General features: G+C 40.1%; 1 protein-coding gene across 12 annotated transcripts in view; it reads left to right on the top strand.

Moving 5' to 3' along the window:
* Nucleotides 1-23,859, top strand: part of Phldb2 (pleckstrin homology like domain family B member 2) — a 257,658-nt gene that overhangs the window by 145,642 nt on the left and 88,157 nt on the right. For 8 of the 12 annotated variants that reach the window (XM_063224929.1, XM_063224931.1, XM_063224937.1 and 5 more), the window contains exon 1: nucleotides 15,546-15,565. Coding sequence is in view for 1 of the 12 variants with exons in the window: in XM_063224936.1 (XP_063081006.1) it covers nucleotides 4,840-4,906 (67 nt within the window). In the remaining 11 variants the exon portion in view is untranslated. Of the gene's footprint in view, nucleotides 1-4,791; nucleotides 4,907-15,062; nucleotides 15,183-15,545; nucleotides 15,566-15,699; nucleotides 15,859-20,102; nucleotides 20,211-23,859 lie in introns of those variants that run through there. The other 4 variants (XM_063224941.1, XM_063224936.1, XM_063224942.1 and 1 more) reach the window with 4 other exon arrangements.

The raw sequence follows: 23,859 nt of genomic DNA on the forward strand, positions 1-23,859 counted from the left end.
AATTCTTCAGCTTCATTGCCTTTCATAAGTATACTACATAAAAATCATCCATTTCTTCTGAATTCTCCATTTCATTAGAATATAGGTTCTCAAAATTGTTATTGATGGTCTTCTGAACTTCAGCATAGTCTGTTGTGATATCACCATTTTCATTTCTAATTGCATAGATTTGGGTTTTTTCTTTCTGTATTTTCATAAGATTAAAAGTTTGTCTATTTTGTTTATTCTTTTAAAGAATTGTTCTTCAGTTCACTGATTCTTTGTATTTTTTAGTCTCAATTCATTAATATCTGTGCTGATATATGTCATATCCTTCCATATACTACCTTTGGACTGGGATTGTTCTTGTTTTTCTAGGACCATAGAGGCATCATTAGGTCATTTATTTGGACACATCTATTCTGACATGGGCATTCACACTTACAAACTTTCCTTTTAGCCTGCTTTCATTGTGTCAAATAGATTCTGGCATTATTATTTGATTGTAAAAACTGCCCAGTTTCTCCCTTTATTTCTTTTGTGACTCATTGATTATTTCTGAGAGTGTTATTTTCCATTCATTTGCATAATTTCTGTGATTTCTTTTGTCTTTGATTCCTGTTTTCATAGCACTATGATCTGATAACCTGAATTGTATAATTTTCTATTCTTTCACTTTTCCAGGAGCTTGATTTGGCAAAAGTACTATGTATTACTGAGAAGAATGTGTGTGTTGTCATGGTGTGTAACACTGTCTGAATATCTACAAAGGCTCTTTATTTCAATAGTTCTTTTTTTCAACTCTAACATTTTTTGTTGAATTTTTGTCTAATTGATCTGTCTATTTATGACTGTGGAATATTAAAATCTTCTATTATAATTTTGTTGATGGCTATTTTTTTACGTCCAGTAGTGTTTACTTTATGCACAATGTTTGATGCATATATATTTGTTATTGTTACTTTCCTATTGATTTGTTCTATATTTATCATTTTTATCTTTTCCTATTGATTTGCTCCCTGGACCTACACATAGTGACCTAATTTTTTTTTTTTTTTTTTTTGTACTGGTGATCAAATTCATGACCTCGCGCTTGCCCGGCAGGTATTTATGCCACTAAGCTAAGTCCCTGGCCCCATAGTGACCTATTCTGATCTGTGTGACTTCAAATTCATTTTGTCTGAAATTAGGATGGCTTCTTTTGTGTTTTCCAGGTTCCCAATACATGGAACTTTTTTTTTTTTTTTTTTTTTTTTTTTTTTTTTTTTTTTTTATCGGTACCAGGGATCGAACTCACAACTGCCTGCTCGCAAGGCAGGCGCTTATGCCGCTGAGCTAAACCCCCAGCCCCGACATGGAACATTTTTTGAAGCCTTTGATTTTTAACCATGAGTCCCTTCTTGAATTAAATATGTTTCTTATACTACATATCATCAGAGTCTTTTCTTGATCCAGTCTGCTAATCTATGTCTTGTGATTAGGGAACAGATAATATTACAATGAGAATTATTACTGAAATGTGTTAAGTTTTGCCTGTGACTGCATTATTTTCCTGTTGCTGTATTCCTTTTTACCCTGAATTACTGCTTAACTGCTCACCCTGCCTAGTGCATTTGTTATATCAAATAGTTTGACATTACTATTTCCACTGTTTCTTTCTAGAATATCCTTGAGGATTTTTTGAAGTGCTGATGTGATGGTCAACAATTTTTGAGGAGCCCTTTCTCACTGAAATAACTTATTTCTCCATCCATTTTTATGAAAAGTTTTGCAGGATATATAAGTCTGGTTGGTAGTTACTATCTACTATACTTTGAAACAGTTGACTCCACACCCTTGTTCCTTTATGGTTTGTGTTGAGACTTCTGCTGATGTGTTGGCATACAAAGAAAAGTCATTAATAGCAAGAAGAAAAAGGAATATGGAGAATAAAAATTAAAAATTCAGCATAAAAAAATAAAAGGTACTGAGTGTGGTGGCACTTGCCTGTAACCCTAGCACTCAGGAGGCCAAGGCAGGAGAACTGCCCTGAGTTTGAGGCCAGCCTGGGCTACAAAGTATGTTAAAGGCCAGTCTGATCCACATAGAGAGGCCCTGCCTCAAAGACAGGAAAGAAAGAAAGGAAGAAAGAGAGAGAGAAAGAAAGAAAGACAGAGACAGAGACAGAGAGAGACACAGAGACAGAGACAGAGAGAGAGGCAGAGAGACACAGAGAGAGAGAGAGAAAGAGAGAGAGGGAGAGAGAGAGAACTAAAGAAAGAGGAAAGGGAAAACAGAAAGGAAAAAGATAAAAGGACAAATGAAAATTTCTGAATACTCTAAGCCAATGAAGAAGAGAGTGAAAAGGAGAAAAGAGAGATAAAAAGAAGTCCAAACACAGGAAAAAATGCATCTATATTTTTGGAGTCCTGCAGTTCACAGTTTTCTCACACGGCCTTACAGCCTGTGAGTTTGTGAGGTCCCCCCATTCCAGATGCCCCTATGTTTCCCCCACATTTTGATAATATCCAGGCTGAGGCCTGGCCCCGCTAGCACCTGTAGGTAAGACAAGCAGTCAGACCCCTTACCAGTGCCAGGTGCAGGCAGCAGGGCACGGGCTCAAGCACTCAATGCTGACACGCTCAGATCCAACACAACCCGAGCTGCATCTGGCCTCCCGCTGAAGGGGGAAACGTTTGTGTCCTTTCTGGGAGTCTGTTTTCCCTGTTTGTGTCTTTCTCCTATGGCTAACCGAGGCACAGCCACTACAGTGGTGGTGACCGTGCTAACTCTGGGACTCCCCTCCCCAAGTGAAGCATCCCCTAGCTGTTCTGAGACTCAGATTCAAACAATCCCTTCCATATTGGCTCCCAACCACGCAATTCCTGGCAGCATGGCAGGTGCTTGTGCTGGGACCCCTGTCTGACTGTTGCCTGCTGCATGGAAGGAGCCTTCTTGGAGCAAAACTTCACGCTGTCCCTGCAGATCACAGCAATCATGGGCTGCCCAGGAGCCCACTTTGCAGCCCAGTCAGCCAGCACTGTTTTCTCCAGGAGCTGTATATTCATGTTCTCTATCCTGAACTTCACTTCATACTCTACAAACATATTCTACAGATATATTCCTTCTTGATAGATCCAAAATTGAATACCATATCAGCTCTGTTTCTGTATTTCTGTTCTTAAACAATGGCCCCATCATTTACCCAAATCACACTGAAGTTCTCTCTGTGCCCATCTGCCAATACCAATAAATTTTGTTGGCCTGTTGAATTTTACCTCCCGTATAGATCACAGTCGGTTTCTTGTGGTGGTAGCTACTTAGCATCTCTTCCCTGAACTATCACACAGACCTTGCAAGTCTCTTTTTACCTGGAGGTCTTCCACTATTAAGATCCATCCTCTTTAATATGTACCAAGACCAACTGAAACAAATCCGCACACTTTCTCAGTATTTAAACAAACAATGAGGATTTTTCTTTCACAAGGCAAGGGAAATTACTGGTGATACGGCTTTTGATAACTCCAGTAGCCTCCCCCAGTCTCTAACTCCATGTTTGTACAATGAGTCATTGTAAAAATGATACGGGAAAATTTATGTGGCACGGTATATGCAAAGCATTTTGGATGATAGAATGGCTTGGGGCACCCTGAGTCTGCAGAGAACACCAGACACATGAAAACTCAGGGAAGCAGCTCCTTAAAATAATAAGAATGTTGAAAATAAGGATGTTGGTTTCTTTCTCCATACTGTGGAATATTGTAAAAGTTAAACGAAATAATAATGATAAAGTAACTAAAAATGTGATTGGCAAATAATAAACATAGATGAGCAAGAACAAACCCAAGCAAATACAATCAGGTCAAGAAATCTTTGGTTTGCATAGTTTCAATTACCTATGGTCAACTGTGGTCTGAAAACGTTAAGTGAAAAGTACTGCACCAAAAAAATAAATGATTCCTGAGTTTTAAATTGCATGCTATTCTGAGTAGCACAATGTAATCTCATAAAAACGTCCTGCTCCAACCGCATGGGATGTAAATCCTCACTTTATCCAGAATAACCACATTGAATATGTCATGCCCTCATTAATCACTTAGTAGCTGTCTTGCATAACAGATTGTCATTTCATTACAGTGCTTGTGTTCATTCACCTTTGTGTTATTTAGTAGTGGCCTTGTTACACGCTGCTGATTCAGATATGCCAGACTGAAGCCATGAAGTGCTTTCCTTAAATGGAAAAGTGAAGGCTCTCTACTTAATAGGAAAAGCTAAAAAAAAATTATGCTGAAGTTGCTAGAATCAAATAACAATAAGTTATTTTGAGAGAGAGCAAAAAACACACTCATATAAATTATAGTACACTGCTATAATGCTTCTGTTTTGTTATTAATTTTTGTTAATATCTTAAAGTGCCTACTTTATAAATTAAACTTTGTTGTAGATATATGTATAGGAAAATATTAAATGTACATATAGTTTGGTACTATCTGCAGTTGCAGGCATCTACTGGCCTTCTTAGGATGTACCCCCAATAGAGAAGAGGGGAATATTTTACCTATTTGCTGAAGTCTACTTTTTAAAATCTGTAACTACTCTACCCAAAAGTGTGCCATTGTTGGTGCTGATAGAGTTTTGTTATTCTACAGAAAAGTTAGCCGTGAGATAACAGGCTGACCCAGCATGTTTATTCTTCAGCTTCAACAGCAGTTCTGTTTCCCAGATGTTCAACATCTGTGTTTGACAGATGAAACTGTCAGCCTTCAGTTTTTAGCAGTCAGTTTGGCTTTCAGATTCCGAATCACAGTAGTTCTCTTTTCTTGCTGACTACAGGCTGGCATTGACCCCAGGCTCTCCTTTGAGATTCCGTGGAAGATCCTGATGGAAGAGAAAGATACTCAGAGAAAGGAGGTCATGGAGGATGGAGTTAGTGATGCCCAACATTTTGGTGAGAACCCTTTGGGTGGGTACTTTATTCCGGAGTTTCAGCACATATTTACAAGGAGCTATTCCACCATACATAGTGGGAGCGGATTGGCATGGTCCAGTATCACCCTAGCAGTCCACAAGCCTTGGGAAGGTAGACTGAGGCTGATACTCCCTGGCCCACGCTGTAGACATGTATTCATTTGCTGTTCTTCACCTCGCTGAAGACATGTTGCAGGTTTGTTTGAACCAGATGCTGAGTGCCAAACCAGCAGGTGGGAAAAAATCATTTCCAGTGATTCATCAGTCATTCAGAAATCAAGCCCAGACAAAAGGGGTGGGAGGGAACACACAGAAATGAAACCAACCTTTCATTAACACAGCAGTTGATCCCACTGTATGCTCCCAGGAGGGATGAGCTACTCCCAACCCAGTTATTCCCAATTCACAGGGTTATGCTGCTGGCTAAACTCTTGGCAAAATGTTTTCTTGGCATTCAAATAGAATGAATGGACTTCAGAAATATTTTTCCTCATTTTTTTGTTTTTTACATCAGATGACCAGGGGATTCATGGGTGTGCTGGGCACCTGGTTTTAGTCAAGCTCATTAATATTTTCCTGTAGTCCTTTTCCATTGCAGGTGAATTTTCAGTTAAACTAACTTCAATATTTTAATTTACTTTATGCTAAGTTCTAGACAAAAGGAATTAAAATAGAAACACCTGTTTTAGGGAAACAGAAATGCATGTATATGTACATTCCTGTGTATGCTGAGGGAGGTGGTTAGAGAGGTGTTAAAAGATTGTTTTACTCAGGGCTGGGGATTTAGCTCAGCGGCACAAGCACCTGCCTTGTAAGCAGGCAGTTGTGAGTTCAATCCCTGGTACTGGATTGCTTCACTCTATAGTGGGAGCTGCAGGTCTGAAATCTGTGGAAAGTGCATTTAGAGCAGACACATAACAAAAACAGAAAGATAATAAGGCAACAATATGAAATATTTTGGCACCTAACCAAATTTAGGCACGGAGTTGGGAAAAGATTTTGGAGAGGGTGGTTTCTGAATCAACCATCATTAGGTGAATTTGTGGTCATAAAGAAAAAATCATAAAGAAAAGTAACACATGTGAATAACTGCAAATAATTTATTTATTGTGTTTGGAACAGTCCGTCTTACTAGAAGAGGAGGAAGAAATGGGAAACTACTAAGAAAATAACCTAGAATAATCAGTTTGCTTATTTGTTTGTTTTCAACAGAGGATTCCTGGTTTGTTTTGTCTTAAAGGCTTTGAACACTCACTGAAGAATTGCAAACATAAAGTGATTAGATTTTCAGTATTTGAGACCAATTTATGTAATTATTCAACAAGCATTTTTATAGTGTGTCTCAAATATAATTTACTGCACCAAGAATAGAAAGGTGAATAAAAACCCTGACTTTTCAATGTTTAGAAATTCTTGAAGATATTAGGGAAAAAAATTAATAAAATATTTGAGTGTTGTAATTTGTGCTATTGAGGCCAGAAGCTTGATTTAGGATCTTATAATTCCAATATCTGGCCACACTTGCCTTCATGCCACCACTGCCACAAGCACTATCACCATTCCGCTCATCCCCACCACCCTGCCATCATATCAGACCATAAATAGAAGCTTTAAACACTCACCAACTGTCCCATACCCCATCCAATCTCTTGGCCAAATGCATAGGATCTTGGGTATGATTTTTCCAGAACTTTCCTCCAAAATGTGAGGTTTAGAGTCTGCTTTAGGCTCTTCCATCATCTTCCCTTTATGAGCCTTGCTTACTGTGACCAGGGCCCCTCCAGTCCCAAATCAAATGAGTCACCATCTCCAGACTCCAGGGCGTACTGTTGGTCATCTCTGGGAGTCGGAGTTGAAATTACCATGTGATCAATGAAGGCAAAGGATATGGGAAAGAGTATTGGTGATAGATATTTAAGAGGTAAAAATGAAGGCTGAGGATGTGACTCAGTGGAAAGTACTTGCCTAGCATGTATGAGGCTGTGGACTTGATCAGTACTGAAAAACAACTAGAAGGTAAAAATGATGTGATTTAGGAAAGGATTGTTAGTAGAAGTTGAAGAACAATGAGGAACTAAAGACATTTTTTAGACTGTGAAGTTGTGTAATGATATAAGAGAGCGAACTTTAATTAACAATGGGATGTAACAAAAAGAGAGAGCTCAGGGGTGTATACGGGAGAAGGCGTCAATGGTTTGGATGGACATGGTGGTCCCACCATGCCAAAGGTCATCCGTGTGAAGGTGTGCAGTGCGTGATCCCTACCCTTCTCCCTGTGCATTTTCACTCTTTCTTCTTGTACTGAGAACTGTGACATTGGAATAAAAAACAAGAGCCCCATATTTCCAAAAGGACCGAGACATTCAACCACTTACAGAGTCGCTGAGAATTTAAACTACTAGCATCCTGAAAACTAAAGCTTTCTTTTGTGAACTGATACCAATGAACTGTTCGTCTAGGGTAATGTTACCCTTCACCAATACAGATTCTCCAAAATTGCCCACTCAAAATTCTCCACCTGGATAATCAATCACTTTTATAATTTACGGATGTGAGACAGAACCAACCTTTGCAACACACAAGTAATAAACCACATCAGAGTTTGTGTGGATTACATTGCTCACTAGTGCTTAGCAGACTCGTTAGTACAAAACTTGTGAGTGATTTCCTTCTACCAGTATGCCAGATAGTTATATTGTGGAGGGGTTTCTCAGACCTTATTTGAACTTTTTTAAGGGGAAAGAGAAAGAGCCCTAGAAACCTCTTCCAGGATTCCTGGTGCAGGAGAGGGGAAATGCACACCTTTAAGATATTTATTAAAGCATCTTAAGAGCATATTTATTCAAATATGCTCTTTGATACATATGACTCACCTCTTGTGTATTATTGGGTTAAAGTTTTTATAAGGCCAACTGTAATAGTAACATTAAAAGTATCTGTACACCTATATTGTTTCTGGAGATTCTTATGTCAATCTTATAAATATAATACCAATCAATAAAAAGGGAATGGTGTGTGTGTGTGTGTGTGTGTGTGTGTGTGTGTGTGTGCGTGCATGCACATACATAATGTGGGTTATTGAAGATTGAATCTGGGGAGTATAATCTTTTTTATTTTTGAAACAGGGACTCACTAAATATTATCCACATTGACCTCAAATTTGCTGTCCTCCTGCCTCTGTGTCCCAAGTATCTGGAATTTCTGATGTGTGCCTCTATGCCCACTCAAAATAACATTTTAAATGTGTTTTTTCATTACCACCTGAACACAACAAATGGATTTCAATCATCTTTGTTAGGTATATGTGACACTTACAAAAACTCCTGGTTCCTGAAGAAGGCTAGAACTTCAAATGAGTCAAAAAAGAACTATACAAGCCACAAACAACATTACCTGTTTCAGAAATAAATTCTTCAAACAACCATTTAGAAATCTGGGGGCACAAATAGTAAGTCTCTAGTCAGAATTAGGGGCCATATGGTGATAGTTTTATTAGCCATATTTACAATTCTCTTGAGACAAACAATGAAGTTATCCCCATAGAATGGAACATTTAAAAAGGTCAAGAACGTGCGGCTGAGCATCTGGGGATACAGTTGATTAATTGGAATACTGTCACTAAATTTTCTGTCCAAGACTTTGCCTGTCAGCCAAAAAGTGCCTGCTTCATTCTTTTTTCTGTGAAAATTATAGGCTCTGTGACCATGGAGTCACCATAACATGGGAAAAAAGATGGCAGTCAGGCGTGTGCAGGTCCAGTGTCTCATTCGGTTCTAATGAATACTTTGTTGAGTGGCCTTGACTTGGATGCGTACCTGTTTACTGTAGGGAACAGCATCAGGATAGTTTTATTGGAGTCTGAATTTTGTAGCTAGAGCTCATTTCTGGCTTTCATCTTAGCTCTCTGTAATCAGGTTCTGCTTCCTTCACGGCCTCTAGGTCTTCCTGTGTTTATCAGGCAAGGAAGAGCCAGTGCAAGTTTAGAGCAAGGAAGTGACACAATTAAAATGGTATTAGACATGAAATCTGAAGTTCAAATTCCTGTCTCTCCTCTCCATAACTCTGGCCCCAGTCTTCAGGGTCTTATCTCCTGCTCCTCCCGCCCGTGTTCCGTGTGCTAGACAGACTGTATTAGTCACTGTTTCTCTATCCTTCTTGGCTGTGCTTTCTCCTGCATTGCTCAGGACATTTCTCTGCCCTTCCCTTTCAACAGGAAGATCACACCTACTGGGTTCTCTGATAGATTCATTAGGCACAGATGCCCTATTCTCTGAACATTTTAGTGTCTTTCTTTTTCTGTAGTACATTTTATACCATACTATCATCTTATGGTTACATTAGGCATTAAGCTCCATATAGAGACACATCATAAAATATTTCTGTCCCATCGTCTGTGTACCTGGGAACACTGTATGGAAGGGGTAAGCTCTTAGTAAATTTGTCTTTGTTTGAAGATTTCTCATCTTTTGGATTCTGGCAGTGCTCTGAGTCATCAGAAGTCTCCTGTGCAATGAGGTGGGCATATAACTCACACATCAGATTTGAGCATCTGTTCCTTCCCTAGTCCTGTGGCTCAACACATACACACGCACACACACAAAGGATGAATTTGAAATCAAAGTTTAAGTGAAACAATCTGAAAGTCCAATAAAGGAAAAATTAAGACCAACAAAGAAAAGCTGACTTTCCTTTAATATTTTTTTTTTTGGCCTTTTTCCTTTTAATCAGTACCAGGGATTGAACTCACGACTGCCTGCTTACAAGGCAGGCGCTTATGCTGCTGAGCTAAATCTCCAGCCCCCTTTCCTTCAATATTGAGAAGCACTGGATAAAGTGCTAGAGTTTTTTGTTTGTTTGGTCTGTGTTGAGCAACAAACATACAAAGAAAACATTTTGTTTTAAGCCCACTATCCAGGAAAAGTAAACCAATTCATAATTGTCAAGTGTTAGCAAAGTCAATTAGATAAACACAGAAGGAACAGGTTAATCTGAAGGACACACACACACACACACACACACACACACACAAACACAGAGTCAGCATCCTTTTCCTGCCTGACTACAACACAAAAACACAGAAAAGAATGAGCACAGAGCACAAAGAGAATGTGTTCATGCAGAAATTAATCAGATGCACCAAATGGATTTAGATTTTTCTTGTAATTAGAAAAACATTTTGCAGTAGTTTAAACTTAAAGCAGTACACAGGGATAATCAATAGATTTGCTGTGCTTTTTTTTTCTTTCTTTTTTTTTTTTGGTATGGGGAATCAAACTTAAGACTTTGTGTTTGCCAGGCAGGTGCTGTTCCTCTGAGCTACAGCCTGGCCCATTTGTTTTGTTTTTTCCTTCTTTCTTGAAGATCTTTATTTTAGAGGGATCCTACTCCATACACAAGGGAAGGAATGCTAGATACCAAGGATCTTCATCCCTCCCACCCGTCTATTACCAGCTGCATTTGTTTTCTTCTTCTTTTGGTTGTTTACTTTTGTTTTCATACTTTTTTTTTGTTTGATCTTTTTAAAACTAGGTCTCACTATGTAGTTCAAGCTAGTCTTGAACTCACTTTGTAGCCCATGCTGGTATTGAACTCATGATGTATTTGAGGCAGCCTTAAACTCTGCTGTGCCTTTTTATTCCTTGGGGATATTAAAATGATTTCAACTTTAATTTTGGTTAATTTTCTGATGTTAATGCTTCATACATTTAAATGTATATTTGAAATCATAATTCCAAATATCTAATAAAAGTTATTAGAATAGAAATTAAAACATAAAACAAGGAAGCAAGAATCTTTATTAACGTTGTATAATAATCTAATAGTAGGTTTGAGCTTCCTGAAAATCAATATGCAAAAAGAAACTGGTACATAGTTTTCCTTAACAATAGTGAAAATCCAATCTTATATAAAAGTGGCAGCTTTTATATAAGATACTGTCTCTAAGAAATGGAAGAGCACATATTTTTTAAGAAAATTTATCATAGTACTGAATTATAAGAGGAATATGTGACATGACACTTAATATAGGCAATGTACAACATAATGGTTAATGTCATTGATAATAGTTTCACAAAGGCAAGTGTGGTTGGAAGCTATTTTTTGTTGTTGCTGTTTGTGCTGTCTCCAGTGTAAAGAATGGTACTGACGCTATATCATTAACTCATGAATACGTTTTTCAGAGTAGCATTTTTTTCTCAATGAGGGTAGATAAGGTACTCAAGTCACTTATCTAGTTAAGGGCTGAGTCAAGGTTTAAATCCAGGTCAGCCTGACTCCAAAAATCACTAAACAGTATTTCCACAGTGCTCTGCAGATAAAAACTTCATGAGTTTTTAAATAGTCATAAAAGAAAATTTCAGTACAAAAGAATCTTTCTAGGAGTTGTACTAAAGACTGAATTAACAGCTACAAATTTTGTTATACTATGACAGCAAGAAAAGAGGAGGTACACAGATTCAGGACATAAAAACTTAACCAAATCCAACCTGTCTTTGTTCCCTGAAAGGAAACAATAGCGAAAGTAATTCCAAATGGAATAATCCATAAATAATTCATCTTCTCAGTGTGCACAGTTTATCTTTCCCCACCTCAAATCGTGAAGAATTCAGCCACGTCAGATCAGGTGCCGTAATGATTACAGAGCCCAGTGAGGCGGACAGAGATGGAAAGTGTGCTGTGTAGTTTACAACACAGTTCTTACAGGCAGTAATTGGGAATGGCAAAGAGAGAAAAGTATGGCTCTGGTCTGTTGTTACATAAGAAATTTTACTTTAGGGGGCTGGGGATTTAGCTCATTGGCATAAGCGCCTGCCTTGCATGCAGGCAGTTGTGAGCTCGATCCTTGGTACCGATAAAAACAAAAAAGAAATTTTACTTTAAAGAACTCAGGATATGGGAGAAATGTAGAAGGAGAGAGCTAATTTCTTTTTTTCTCTCATCCTATTTTTAAAACATCATAACTACAAGCCTGGTAGAATACATAATAAAAATGATAATAGCTATTTATTGTGGTTACTGTACATTTTAAGATGCTCGGATTTGTGTTTACTATTTAACACTTGCACTTTCAGGGTAGTCTCTTGGGTTTAACAATTTAGACAGTCACATTATATAAATACTCTCTGAGTCTCTTACAAGTACCAGTCCTTAGGGAATAATTTACAAATATGAATAAAATGATCTTCTTGGACTTCAAAGAAATCGGCTACAGACACACAGACATCAAAATCTGTAATAGGGCAGTGAGAGGAGGCCCATGAGGATTAGTTTCCTAGTGATTAGGAAATAGTCATTATATAGAAATTCCCAGTAATCTTCATACTTGGAATAGAGCAATGTGGAGGTTAGAATTTAAACTCAGAGACTAAATTTCAGCTTCCTATGCTCAATTCTGACTACCAATTTAACTTGCTTAGTGACCGTTGACCTCTCTGTTGCATTTTCTCACTTATAAAATGGATGTTGAGCTAGTAAATGCTGTCTTATGTTGGATGAATGGCTTACACATACATACAGTATTTGTTCTGAATAAATATCAGCTGCTTTTCTCAGCCATGAATATTAGCAGTTTAACTATGGCCATCCTAGCCAGAGTTTAATATGCGTACTTCTTGGAACTTTAGAGAGAATCACTTTTGTTCTAAAATACCTAGGTCAAGCATATTGCTGGTATTGGTCCAATAAGGAAATGTTTGTAACCATGGTTTATTTATCATTTGGTTTTGAGCATCAACTGTATGCCAGGTATCATCATTCTAGATATACAGGGATATGGTACTGGGCAGTACAGAAAAACAGAAAAACAACAGAAACAGAAACAAAAACTCTACCTGCAGAGAACTTACATTCTGGCAAAGAGAGGTAAGTAAACATAATTTAAAGTACATTTTATAATTGCTATAGTTTGAAACTGGAGTGTTTCCTAATGGCCATGAGCTAGAAACCTGGTTCCCTGGGTATTGGTGTTCTGAGGTGGTAAAATCCTTAAGAGGTGGGAGCTAGTGGGAGGTCTTTAGGTAACTGGATGCCTCATCTTGAAGGAGAACTTAGAACCCCAGCACCATCCTTTCTCTCATCTTTTTGCTCCCACCAGGATATGCTGCACCACCACAGGCCCAAAGTAACTGCACCTATCAGTCATGGATTAAAGCCTCAAAACTATGAGCTCAAATAACCCTTTTTCTCTTTAGAAACTGATTATTGCAGGTATTTGTTAAAGTAGTAAAAATCTGACTACCACAGTATCATAAAAAGTGGTAATTCTGTCAATACAAAAAAAGTTTGTTACGGAAAATGCATGTTAAATTTTAAGTAGAGTGCTCATGTTAGATCTGAGCAAGACGGCAACATTTGAACATCTTAAAAGAAGTAAGAGACCAAGATACCGAGACACATGGAGCAGAAAGTGATGAGAAGTTCTAGGCAGAGAGGTCAGCTAGCACAGAGATACTGAGCTGGAGATGAGATACCTCGATAGGAATCGAGGCTAGAAATATTGCGGAGCCATTATGGAAAGAGCCAAGTGACATGAGAGAAGCAGGAGATGCAGACAGAAATGACAGTACATAGATGACCAGCACATAGATGACCAGTACATAGATGACCAGTACATAGGTGGTTCTGGCTTTGATGGAGATAAGAGCCATGGCAGATTTTGAGTAGAGGAGTGGTTGTCCCTGATAACATTTAAAAGGGATTATTTTGTTTGTTGTGCTGAGAATATCTTATCTGAGCGCAAAAGTAAAAACAGAAAAGACTTCTCAATAGATTAGAGAACAACAGTAAAAGTCAGAGGAGGCATGGAGGTTTTCAGCCTGATAAAAGGACAACATGTGGAGAGGAACAGTTGGGAGACAGAAGGAGGAATTTCAGGACTTCAGCGTTGGAAATGCTAAGCATGGGAAGCCTAGTAGACACCTAGGAGTGCAGTTGTCAGGAATCTGGAGTTTGAGAGAGGCATCCAGGCTGAAGGTAAAATTTGAATGGTCAACACGCTGAAGGGCATGTAGTGTCGGAAGACAGGGTGAGATCACAAAGGGAGCCCAGATGGGGAAAAGAAGACTCAAAGTCTGAACCGTAGGCACTCAATGTTCAGAGAACACTGGGAGAAGTGGACTTAGCAAAGGAAATTTAGAAGGAATAATGGGTGGGGTAGGATGAATGTGTCACGAGGGAAGTCAATTGAATGTGTTTTCCAGGAAGAGAAAATATCTAGCATTGTTTTCGGCCTGTAGACTTCAGATGAAGAATGGAAACAATCTTAATTGTACTATTTGATCTTGCCAACAGCAGTTCTATCGATATAGTAGAAGCAAAGCCTGATTGGAGTAAATGGAAAGAGAAAACTTGAGTTAACCTTTTTTTTTAAATCTTTAATGGAGTTTCACACTAGTTGAGCAGGAAAAAGTCATGTGGTTAGTAGGAAAAGCTCTCTTTTACAGAGACAGCTTTTTCTGAGAGTTTTATTTTTTAAGATGGCAGAAATTGCATTACCTTGTTGATGAGATGATACACTAAAGAAGGGCAAACATGATTATGAATTATTGAAGCCCTTATGTATCAGGATGATTTATGTGTATTTCCTTGAGGGCAAAAATCAGGAAAGAAAATGCCTGTAAGAAGCCTGAGATTTTTCTAGGTGAAGTTCTTCCTGAAATTAGAAGTTCCAGATATTGAGACAAATGAAAAGTGTGTTGAATAAGCTACTTGTTAAGTGGGTGCTGAGCTACTCAAGGAGCCAGGTTCTTTGCAATACGTAGAAACTTATTAACTGCCCTAAAGCACCAGTACCATTGACTATCTTACATGAAAAAATTGTTGCTAAGAGCTAAAACAATTTGGCCAAAGTCACAGTGTCGTAAATTAAACACTTTGGTGTTTTCTTCTTGCTTTTCTGAATTCCTTCACGGTTGCCGTTCTTCCTCCACGTAACCTCTGGGACTGGCCCAGAACTTGGCCGAGATAAGACTCTGGGCCGCCCTGGACCATTTCCTTGCCTTTGGAAAAGTATGTTGGAAAATACAGACCGTTTCCCCAGGAAGGGAAGAGGAGGCGAGGGAGGCTGTGGGGCGGGAAAGGGAAAGGAAAGGAGAAAGAAAGAGCAAAGGAAAGGGAAGGGAGGGAGGAAAGAGGAAAGAAACTTTCAAGAGAAAAGATCGCAAAGCAATCAGTATGAACGCTTTAACCCCAACCCGCCCCGAACCCCGCCTGAGACTGCTGGCCCATTATTTTTCCCGGCTGCTTTTCTGATGCAACAGGTAAATGTGCCGAGGGCCGAACTGTAGGGGTGGGGTGGGGTGGGGTGGCCACCTGGAGTTTCCCCAGCAGCATCTCCACGGCCCGGGAGGAAATCATCACCCGAGGATGCACACTCATTCTCCCGCCCTACCCCCAGCTCATAAAAAACCCTGCCGCAGTCTCCCGCCTCGCTTTGAGCGCTGCTTCGCGAAGGTGCTGGCCGGTGAGGGGGCCGACAGCCAGGCAGGCCGAGCAGCGGTGAAGGGCCCCAAGGCAAACCGCCGGGAGCAGCGAGGGGCTCCGACCGCGCCAGCCGAGCGCCTCCGTCCGGGCCGCCGCTGCGCTCACGCCGGGGCGCGCGACGCCGCACGGGGGGGGCGGGGCGCGCGGGACCCCCCGCCAGGTGAGGGGCGGGGCCGCGGGTGGGGGCGGGGCGAGCTGACTTCCGCCCCCGCCTGGAGGCGCCGGCGGGCCGGGCAGAGCGAGGCAGCGGCCGCGCGGGCCGCGGAGGGGCGCCCTGCGGCTCGCCGAGTCCGGAGCGGGGCGGGCGCGGCCACGGCTGCGGAGGCTTCTGCGGCTTGGACGGAGCCCGGCCGGGGGCGGGAGGGGTGAGGAGGGAGGGGACGGGGGCCAGGCCGGAGGGCGGCGGGGCCGGAGGAGCCGGCGGAGAGCCGCGTCCCGCAGAAAGATGAGCCGGTGAGTGGGCGCCCGGGGCGCAGGCTTTCGTAGCTTCTCCTCGGGTCTGTGGGGACAAACGCCCGGGGCCTCGGGTCGGCGGAGCGGGAGCTGGGAGGACTCTGATCCCCATTGTGCACGACTGTGAGGGTGGAGGTCTGGACGCGCCCCCAGGGGGACCGGGGGAATCCTGAGCATGGATTGTTCGGGTAGAAGAGATGCTTCCGAAGTGACTGAGGAACGGCCGGGTTTGGGGGTTCCGGGGGTAGCTTTTGCGGACCACTCCGCTACCCTGAAAGAAAAAGGGATCAAGATTCCTGGGGAATAGAAGGTGCACAGCTTGAGTGTGTAGGACGAGGGACTTAGAGATACCCCTTCTGTACCCCCTACTCCCAGATGGAGAGCTACGCTTTGTTTGCAGAGAGAGGCTCGGGGTGGGGGTATGTGACCCTAAAAGACGGGCCGATCTGACGTTGAGTCCTCTAAAAGTTTGTGGTGCGGCCGTCTCCGAGCCTCTGGGATTGCGACTGGAAACCCAGGGGACAGTCCGGACCCCGCATTTCACTAGCGCCCTTTTTGGCGGAGCAGTGGCTGAGAAGTTCGCTGATGCACCAACTTCGTACCGGCACTCACCTCTTATTAAAGAGCTGAGGACCTAGCTAACTCCCGCCACCGCCAGGAAATTAAAAAGGCTGACAGGCAGTCCCTCCCAGGGCAGGGGTTTCCTGTTTGAAAGAGCTTTGGAAGTGGAACCTGCTTCCAGCAGTTCCTCATTTACCTTTCCTACGCAGCAAAAGAGGGAAGGACCTCCGCAGTCCTTTTCTGTAGGTAGACTTGCCTGGGGCTGGAAATTGTCCAGGCAAGTCCCGGCCTCCTTCCCTGGAAATCTTTAGCAGTTCCAGAATATGTCCAAGGAGTTCTGGGATGCATGGCCAGGCACAGCTGGGAGGGACCGAGAAGAGGCATAGAAATGTGGAATCCAGTTAGTGTAAATATTTATCAGCCACATTTCCCATCATTATACCATTGTGTAAGTTACAGACGTAATTTTCGAGTATTGGACTTGTAACTTTAAGCTTCTTACTTTGGTTTAACTTAGACATCTGAGATTTATCTCTGGGCTTCTAAGGTCTGAATTCAGTTGGGAGAGGCCTCCGGTTCCACAGGGTTAAACTTTTGCCCTTGGAGTGCTTGAATTCTTAAGTCCTGGTAGGATAGCAACAGAGTCGTAGGATTTGGGATAAATAAACCTTAGAATTGTACACTGTTTTAACAGAATAGCTGTATGCCCGATGCCGTTGTCCCCAGTTGGGCAAATATTTATTTGAATAAAGAGCTAAGATTCTTTGCAAGTGATCAACAAAATTAGAGTTGTATCTATTCATAGTTCACATTCTGGATTTGGTTAAGAGAGTTTTTCTTTGTTGCCCTATAAGTTTAATTTATGTATTTACAAAAGTGTAAAGTCTCCAAAATATTGAGGACTGATGTTTGTGTTAATAGCAAAAGGTCTTAAGTTTTCACTCTTGGTTAGCAAGTACAGCCTTCATCTTCTGAGACCAAGAGATTTGAAAATCCCACCCAGTCTCACAAATGGAAAAATGAGATGCTTGATTGAGTAGTCATTTCAGTAAGTTTGCAGGCTTCAGTCTGTTTCATGCAGCTGGCAGCTGCTTTTCTTTGTGGTGAGATGGACTGCAGGGGGATCTTCTGAATCCCTGCTTGAAGTGGGAAATGAAAAGATACTTACGAAATTGAGCTGAGAGCTTATTGATTCCACTTCCCAAGAACTCCAGCCAAATCTGACTTTCAACAACCTTTTCAGAAACATTTTACTTATCTGTGGTGTGTGCATGTACGTGTGCGCATGTGTGTATGTGTTAGACTTTGAGACAGGACCTAGCTGTGTATTTCAGGCTGACCTTGAACTCACTATGTAGCCCAGACTTGCCTTGAACTCATTGCAATCCCCTTGTCCTAGCTTCTCAAGCGCGGGGTTGCAGGCTTGTACCACCATGCCCAGTGCATTTGTGTTTGAAGAAGAGAAAAGACAAAGCCAAAAAATGGTTAAACTGAACTCTGGCATCTGTAGTTTTCTTTAAAGTTCTGTTTTGAAGTCTGTAAACGGGATTGATGCTGGAGTGCACTGGAGGAGTTATGTGGAAAATGTGAGTGCTTTAAAAAGTTTTTAAAAAGTGAAGTTATGATTAGGTGAGGGTAGTTGAGATTAGGATATGTTAATTTCTAACCCCTAGAAGGAGTTAGTGGCACAGAGAGGAGTAACTTGGAAAGACTTTGGCTTTGTATATCTTTTGGTGAAATACTTGTGCTTGATAATCTGACCCTCTGTTGAATCTCATTGTACTTTCATTGTTAATTGTGTAAATGTCACCCACTTAACACAAAAAACACTGTCTACAAAGTGATGTTGTATCTTGAAGTCCTGCTGTGCATTACAGCAGTTGGTGCTCCTGGGGGAGAGAGTTTGTCCCTAGGGATATTGGAATATGTATTTTTGGTTATCACACTGGGGATAGGGATTGCTACTTTCACATCGTGAAAGCTGTTAAAAGTCCTGCAATGCATAGAACACACAATGAATTATTCCACTCTAAATCCCTGGGCTGGAGTATTACTGGGGTTAACAAGATTAGGGCTCTTAATTTCATTTAGGTCCTCAAGAAACTTACTTAGCAATTCTTGGTCACCACAAAGGACCATGTCATAGAAGCCTTTTTGTCTGCAGCAGATTCTTGGCATTAAGAGTGTTTTTATGCTGTTGAGATGAAGGATCTTGTGTTCATGGATGATTTTGAGTTGGCTTTAAATCACAGGATTTCGGAGTATTAGAGCACAAAGGAATCTCAAAGATCACTAAGTTGATCCCATTTCCTTCTATAAGTGAGGGGGTGGAGTTTAGTGACTGCAAAAGCCTTGAGTGAATTAGGAACAGACAGAGTTCTAGGTACAAACCAAGATTTAAGAATTTAAAACTTTATCTTCAGCAAATTGGAATTAAAAAAAAAAAGACTGGTTCAGACCCTTTGTGAGAGGTAGGAAGTACCATTCTCTGTGAGAAAATATACTCTTTGTTGGGGGAGGGGTGGTGTTAGCTATGGTGACCATGGAGCATATGTGTGGGTGTGTCAGCCCCAAGAAGGGGATAATTCTATTGTGTGACCTGTGACACTCCATTTCTGAGACCCACATCATCCTTTCCATGGCAAAGTGGGCAACAGATGGTTCCACAGACATAGCAGATGCTGCTTTTGAATCCAGGTACAAAACAGAACATTTGAGATTTTCCATCCCTCCCTGCCTTAATGATCAGAGAAGAGCACATGAATGGATAAAGTGTCTTGAATAGAAGGGAAAGTGAGAAGGGTCTCCTGAGTACGAAGAGCAAAGTGACACCTGACATCCAAGGAAGCAAGCATGCTTTGGGCAGTTATGGAGGATTTAGCTAAGATAAATCCACTTTTGTAGAATAGCAGTGGCGAACCTGTGGCACAGGTGCTGGAGCCAGCAGTTTGTTATTGCTGAAAGCTCTAAAAAGTTTGTCATCACTGGTATAGAACTAGGTTAAGAATCTGAAGAAAATTGAAGCTTAACTTCTTGACTGGGCAGATAGGACAAAGCAAGTCTGGGGGTCAGAGAAACCCTGAAAATTCTGTTACTGAAGTCTTTGACTCCAACCCAAATATTTGTCTAGAAAATGGCAGAACAAGGCACATCCCTTAGTCAAGTCATGTGTACTTTCTCTGTCTGTCTCTTTTTTTTGGCGGGGGCGGGGGGAGGGTCCTGGAAATCAAACTCACAACCTCATACTTGCTAGGCAGGTGCTGTGCCACTTAACCACATCCCCCGGTCCTGTCCTTACTCTTGTACCCTACAGAGTCCACCGTTCTAACTGTTCACAGAATGAGGAAGGGAAATAGCACCATATAGTTTTTGTTAATTTCCTTAGAAAGTTTAATAAGTATGGTATTTGTGAACGGCTTTGTGTACACAGAGCCATCTTAGTGAGTCTTGGTTACCAGAAAACATGTGCACATATGGCCTGATCAATCACAAACATGTATATTCTTAAATCTACATTACTAAGATTAGACATTAGGCCTGTGATTATGAATTTTAGTCCTGTGTGCCATGATAATTATTTAATATAATCCTCAAGTCTGGAAGGCTCTGAAAATATAGGAGTTCTTAGTATGCCTTTCCTGGGACAGGTCAAAGCTCTGAACAGTTTCTTATCCTTGTGACAGGAAACCAAGGAATGCACTTCAAAGCCAACTGCAGGTTGTATTTAAAGATGTCTCCAAAGTGATGACTGTTTTAAGAGATCTGCCCCCTGCAGGAGCTACACTAAAGAGGTGTGACAGCTTTTTAATTATCACTTTGCTTTGGCCATTCTTGTTACATTTGTTTTTCAGATGCTAAGAAAATACCTTATTTAAAAAAAATAATTGGTTAGAATTATTTATTCAAATTTGATTAATGTGACACTTATTTTTGGAAAAATAAATAAAACCAAGAAAGGTAGTTCAGGTTTGCAGAACCCTTCGAAGTAAATATGTAGTAAGGTAAGATTTGTCACTAAACAAAGTTCTAGAGGAATTTGACCTTCTAAAGGTTAATTGGCATGGAATTGTTTTCATAAGATTTAAGGATATGTGTTGATCTTGTTAAAAAGAAGCTTTGTGTTATAGCTGCTTTAAAGATAAAATTTTTAAAGCAGTGGGGAGCTAGCTAGTGGTCAATAAGAGAAATGCCTGTGTAAAAATCATTGAGGTGTTAGTATGCAGAAGCTCACTATACAAAGAAAACACAAATTAGAAATGGTAACAACCTAAATTATTTGGAGAAGTTTTAAAGAAGGTTTCTTTTTTTCTTCTCCCTTTTCACTTTTTGAGACAGGGTTTCATTGCAGTTTAGGCTGGGCTTGAGCTCATTTTGTAACCCAGCTGATCTTGAACTTGCAACAGTCCTCCTTCCTCAGCCTCTTGAGTGCTGAGATTGTAGGTGTGTGCCCAGCATGCCTGGTTAAATAAGTTTTTATAAGAGCTATTTGTTTAGTGCATAGTTTGATTTTATTAGATCAGTGATTTTTCCTTTAACGCTACAGAGTAAGACAAAAAAGGTTTGTGCAAGCCAGTGTTCAATATTGTTATCTTGAACAGGGTCAGCCTTTCATATGACTTGCTACTAAATCCAGAGTTCTGTAAAAATTGGTCATCTTCTTAGAATGTTTTGTTTGCACATTGCATGTGACTTCTCCAGATGGCATTATGCTTGTGGAATTAGTTTATGAAATAGCAAAGGAGCTAACATTTGCACGAGTTTTCCAAGATTTGTTTCTTGACCACTGTACTGTCAAAACCAGGTCAGGTAAAAGCAAAGGAAAACCAGCTCCTGCATTCTTTAGGCCAATTCAGACCTAGCCTGAATTGCCAAGAGATATTCAGAGGGGTCTGGGCAGTGATATCTGGCTGCCACACTGCTTACGTCATTCTACAAGTAGGTTTTCTAAAACAGATTATGGTTTGTTAAGGAAATTGCAAGCCATGGGAATGCAGACAAAATATTTCTTGCCAAATAAAATACCCATACTATATTACATTAACATAGTTCTGGCCAGTTATTTTCCTGGCTGTGTTATGCTAAAACAATTACCATGCCCTTGGAATGTCATGGTCAACCTTGATGGAGAAATCTTTCCCCAATTAGGTAGCTGCCATCTTATCACTAAAACATGCTTGTGTTCTGTGGTCATTTCCATTTCCTGTATTATATAACAGGCACCACTGTGTTATTAACTTATCTACAGGAGTCTAGAAAGTTAGAGTAAAAACAACAACAGCAGAAGTCTAGTTTATTCTGGTCATGTTAAATATGGGGGAACCTCTGCTAAAACGGGTGAACTCAGGCAAAGTAAAGCATTGGTCCGGACTTTATTCCTATAGTTAGTTGGCAGAATCAGGATCAGGATGGTTCTCCTGACTCATGTCCTTGGCAGTCAGTTCAGTATTTTTTGTACTAGATTAATCATTATAATAAAAATAGCATCCTAATGTAACCATTTCCTTTTTGAGTCTTTTAACCAGAATTGCAAAAGAACAACCAGAATAGCAAAAAAAAAGCATTGATTAAAATTAAATTAAACTAAATTGTTTATTGATCTCCACTGCTTCAAGTTTTTTTCATTTGTTTCATTAAGAAGTCTAAAGGTAGGTTGCAGGAAAGAGAAATTCGTGTATAATCAGCTGTTAAGTAATGAAGAAATGGTATCATTATCATTTTTAGTTTTTACTTTATAGTACAATCATGAAGCTATAACAACATTTCGATCAACAGCAGACCACATATGTAATGGTGTCTCATTAGGTTATGTCACTTAGTGATATATCTCCATCTTAGTATGTGTAATCCAACTCTGTGATGCTTGCACAACAATGAAATCAGCTAATAATGCATTTCTCAGAACATACCCTCAGCACTGAGCAATACTCAGCTTTATTTTTAAAGAGAAAAACCTAGTGACCCAAAAAGATGTGATTAACCTTTTCTATCTCTCCTGAGATCACCAATATTGGGAAAAGAATGAGGAGCATAGCAAGCATTTGGGTCTTAGGGAATATTATCTTGGAAATGTGAAATATTTCTCTTAAGGAGGCATATTTCAGTCAGTGGTGTGGAATGAAAGTAGGATGATAGAGAGGTCAGGGAGTTTGGCTCCCGACAAAATATCCAATTCAAATTCATAATGGTGATTTTAGGGTCAAGATAGAGCATTTTTATCTCCATGTGATCCCAGGATCTGTGTATTTCTTGCTTGAGACTAAGAGTCTGAAGGATCAGAAGGGCGATTTCTCTTTCAGTTTAAGACTACCTACAGTATGGTACACACAGGTACTCAAGACGTCCAGGTCAAGTTATCACCCTTGACTCTAGATCCCTCTGGTTTTATCATCTTTCCCTGATGTCCTATAATAGAGAAGGAGTTTTGGATTCAGAGGAAGCTTGTTCAAGTCACCTAAATCCAAGTGATTTGTACCAGTGATCAGGAATGTTTTAAAAATCCAGAAATATATGATTTACTTGGGGAAGTTTTAGAAATCTTCACCTTGAAACTGAAACTGTTTGTGCTTCCATAAAGAACCCTGAAAATATAGATCTGTCACTTCCTACTGGAAGAAATGCTGTATATTCAGAGATCAGTAATAGAATTTAAAACAACAAAGTATTTAAATCCCTTCAGTGTAAATAGATAAGAGGTACATGTGTACTTTAGTTTTTTGAGGGTGCAATTTTTGTTAGAATATAAAGTGTTCAGTTTTGTAAATAGTTTTATATTCAGCATTATGAAGAATGTTTTTTAAACCACAAATAGTGGTGAAGCTCAGGTACTCAGTGTAGCCTTACCTTGCAAATATTCTAGGTATAATGGTCAGCTTACTTGTATTCTTGACATTGTATTAAATTTTCTACCAGATACTTTAAAAATATTGATCTTTAGGAACTTAATTCAGTGTAATAAGAGGGGGTCAATATTTCATACTTAAAAAAAAATCCACTAGGAGCCCTTGCTAAGATCCCATCCTTAGAAGGATGTGGTACATTCCACTAATCCCAGCTATTCTGGAGGCTGAGGCAGGAGCATCACAAATTCAACACCAGCGTTGGTAACTTAGTGAGACCTTATCTTTAGAGAAAAACAATATAGTGCAGTAGTTTCATGGCAGAGTGTCTTACTGTAGTACTATAGTACTACTTTTGTACTGTACTACAAAATAAAACCAAAACAAAGCACAAAACAACTCCATCCTTTATGAAGTTAAGCATTATACTTTTTAAACCAGAATATCGATTTTATTTTTATTCATAGTGACTTGCCAAAAAATGTATCTTCTTTTACAAAATATGTTAAAATGTATGAAACTTAAAACAATATATGTATCTATGGCCCACCTTCAATAATTAATTATATATGCTAATCTTGTTTCATCTGTAGATCTCATTTTG

This window comes from Cavia porcellus, unplaced genomic scaffold (genome assembly GCF_034190915.1).
Source record: "Cavia porcellus strain 051 isolate PalLab524CR breed Dunkin Hartley unplaced genomic scaffold, mCavPor4.1 scaffold_15, whole genome shotgun sequence".
Classification (NCBI taxonomy): Eukaryota; Metazoa; Chordata; class Mammalia; order Rodentia; family Caviidae; genus Cavia; species Cavia porcellus.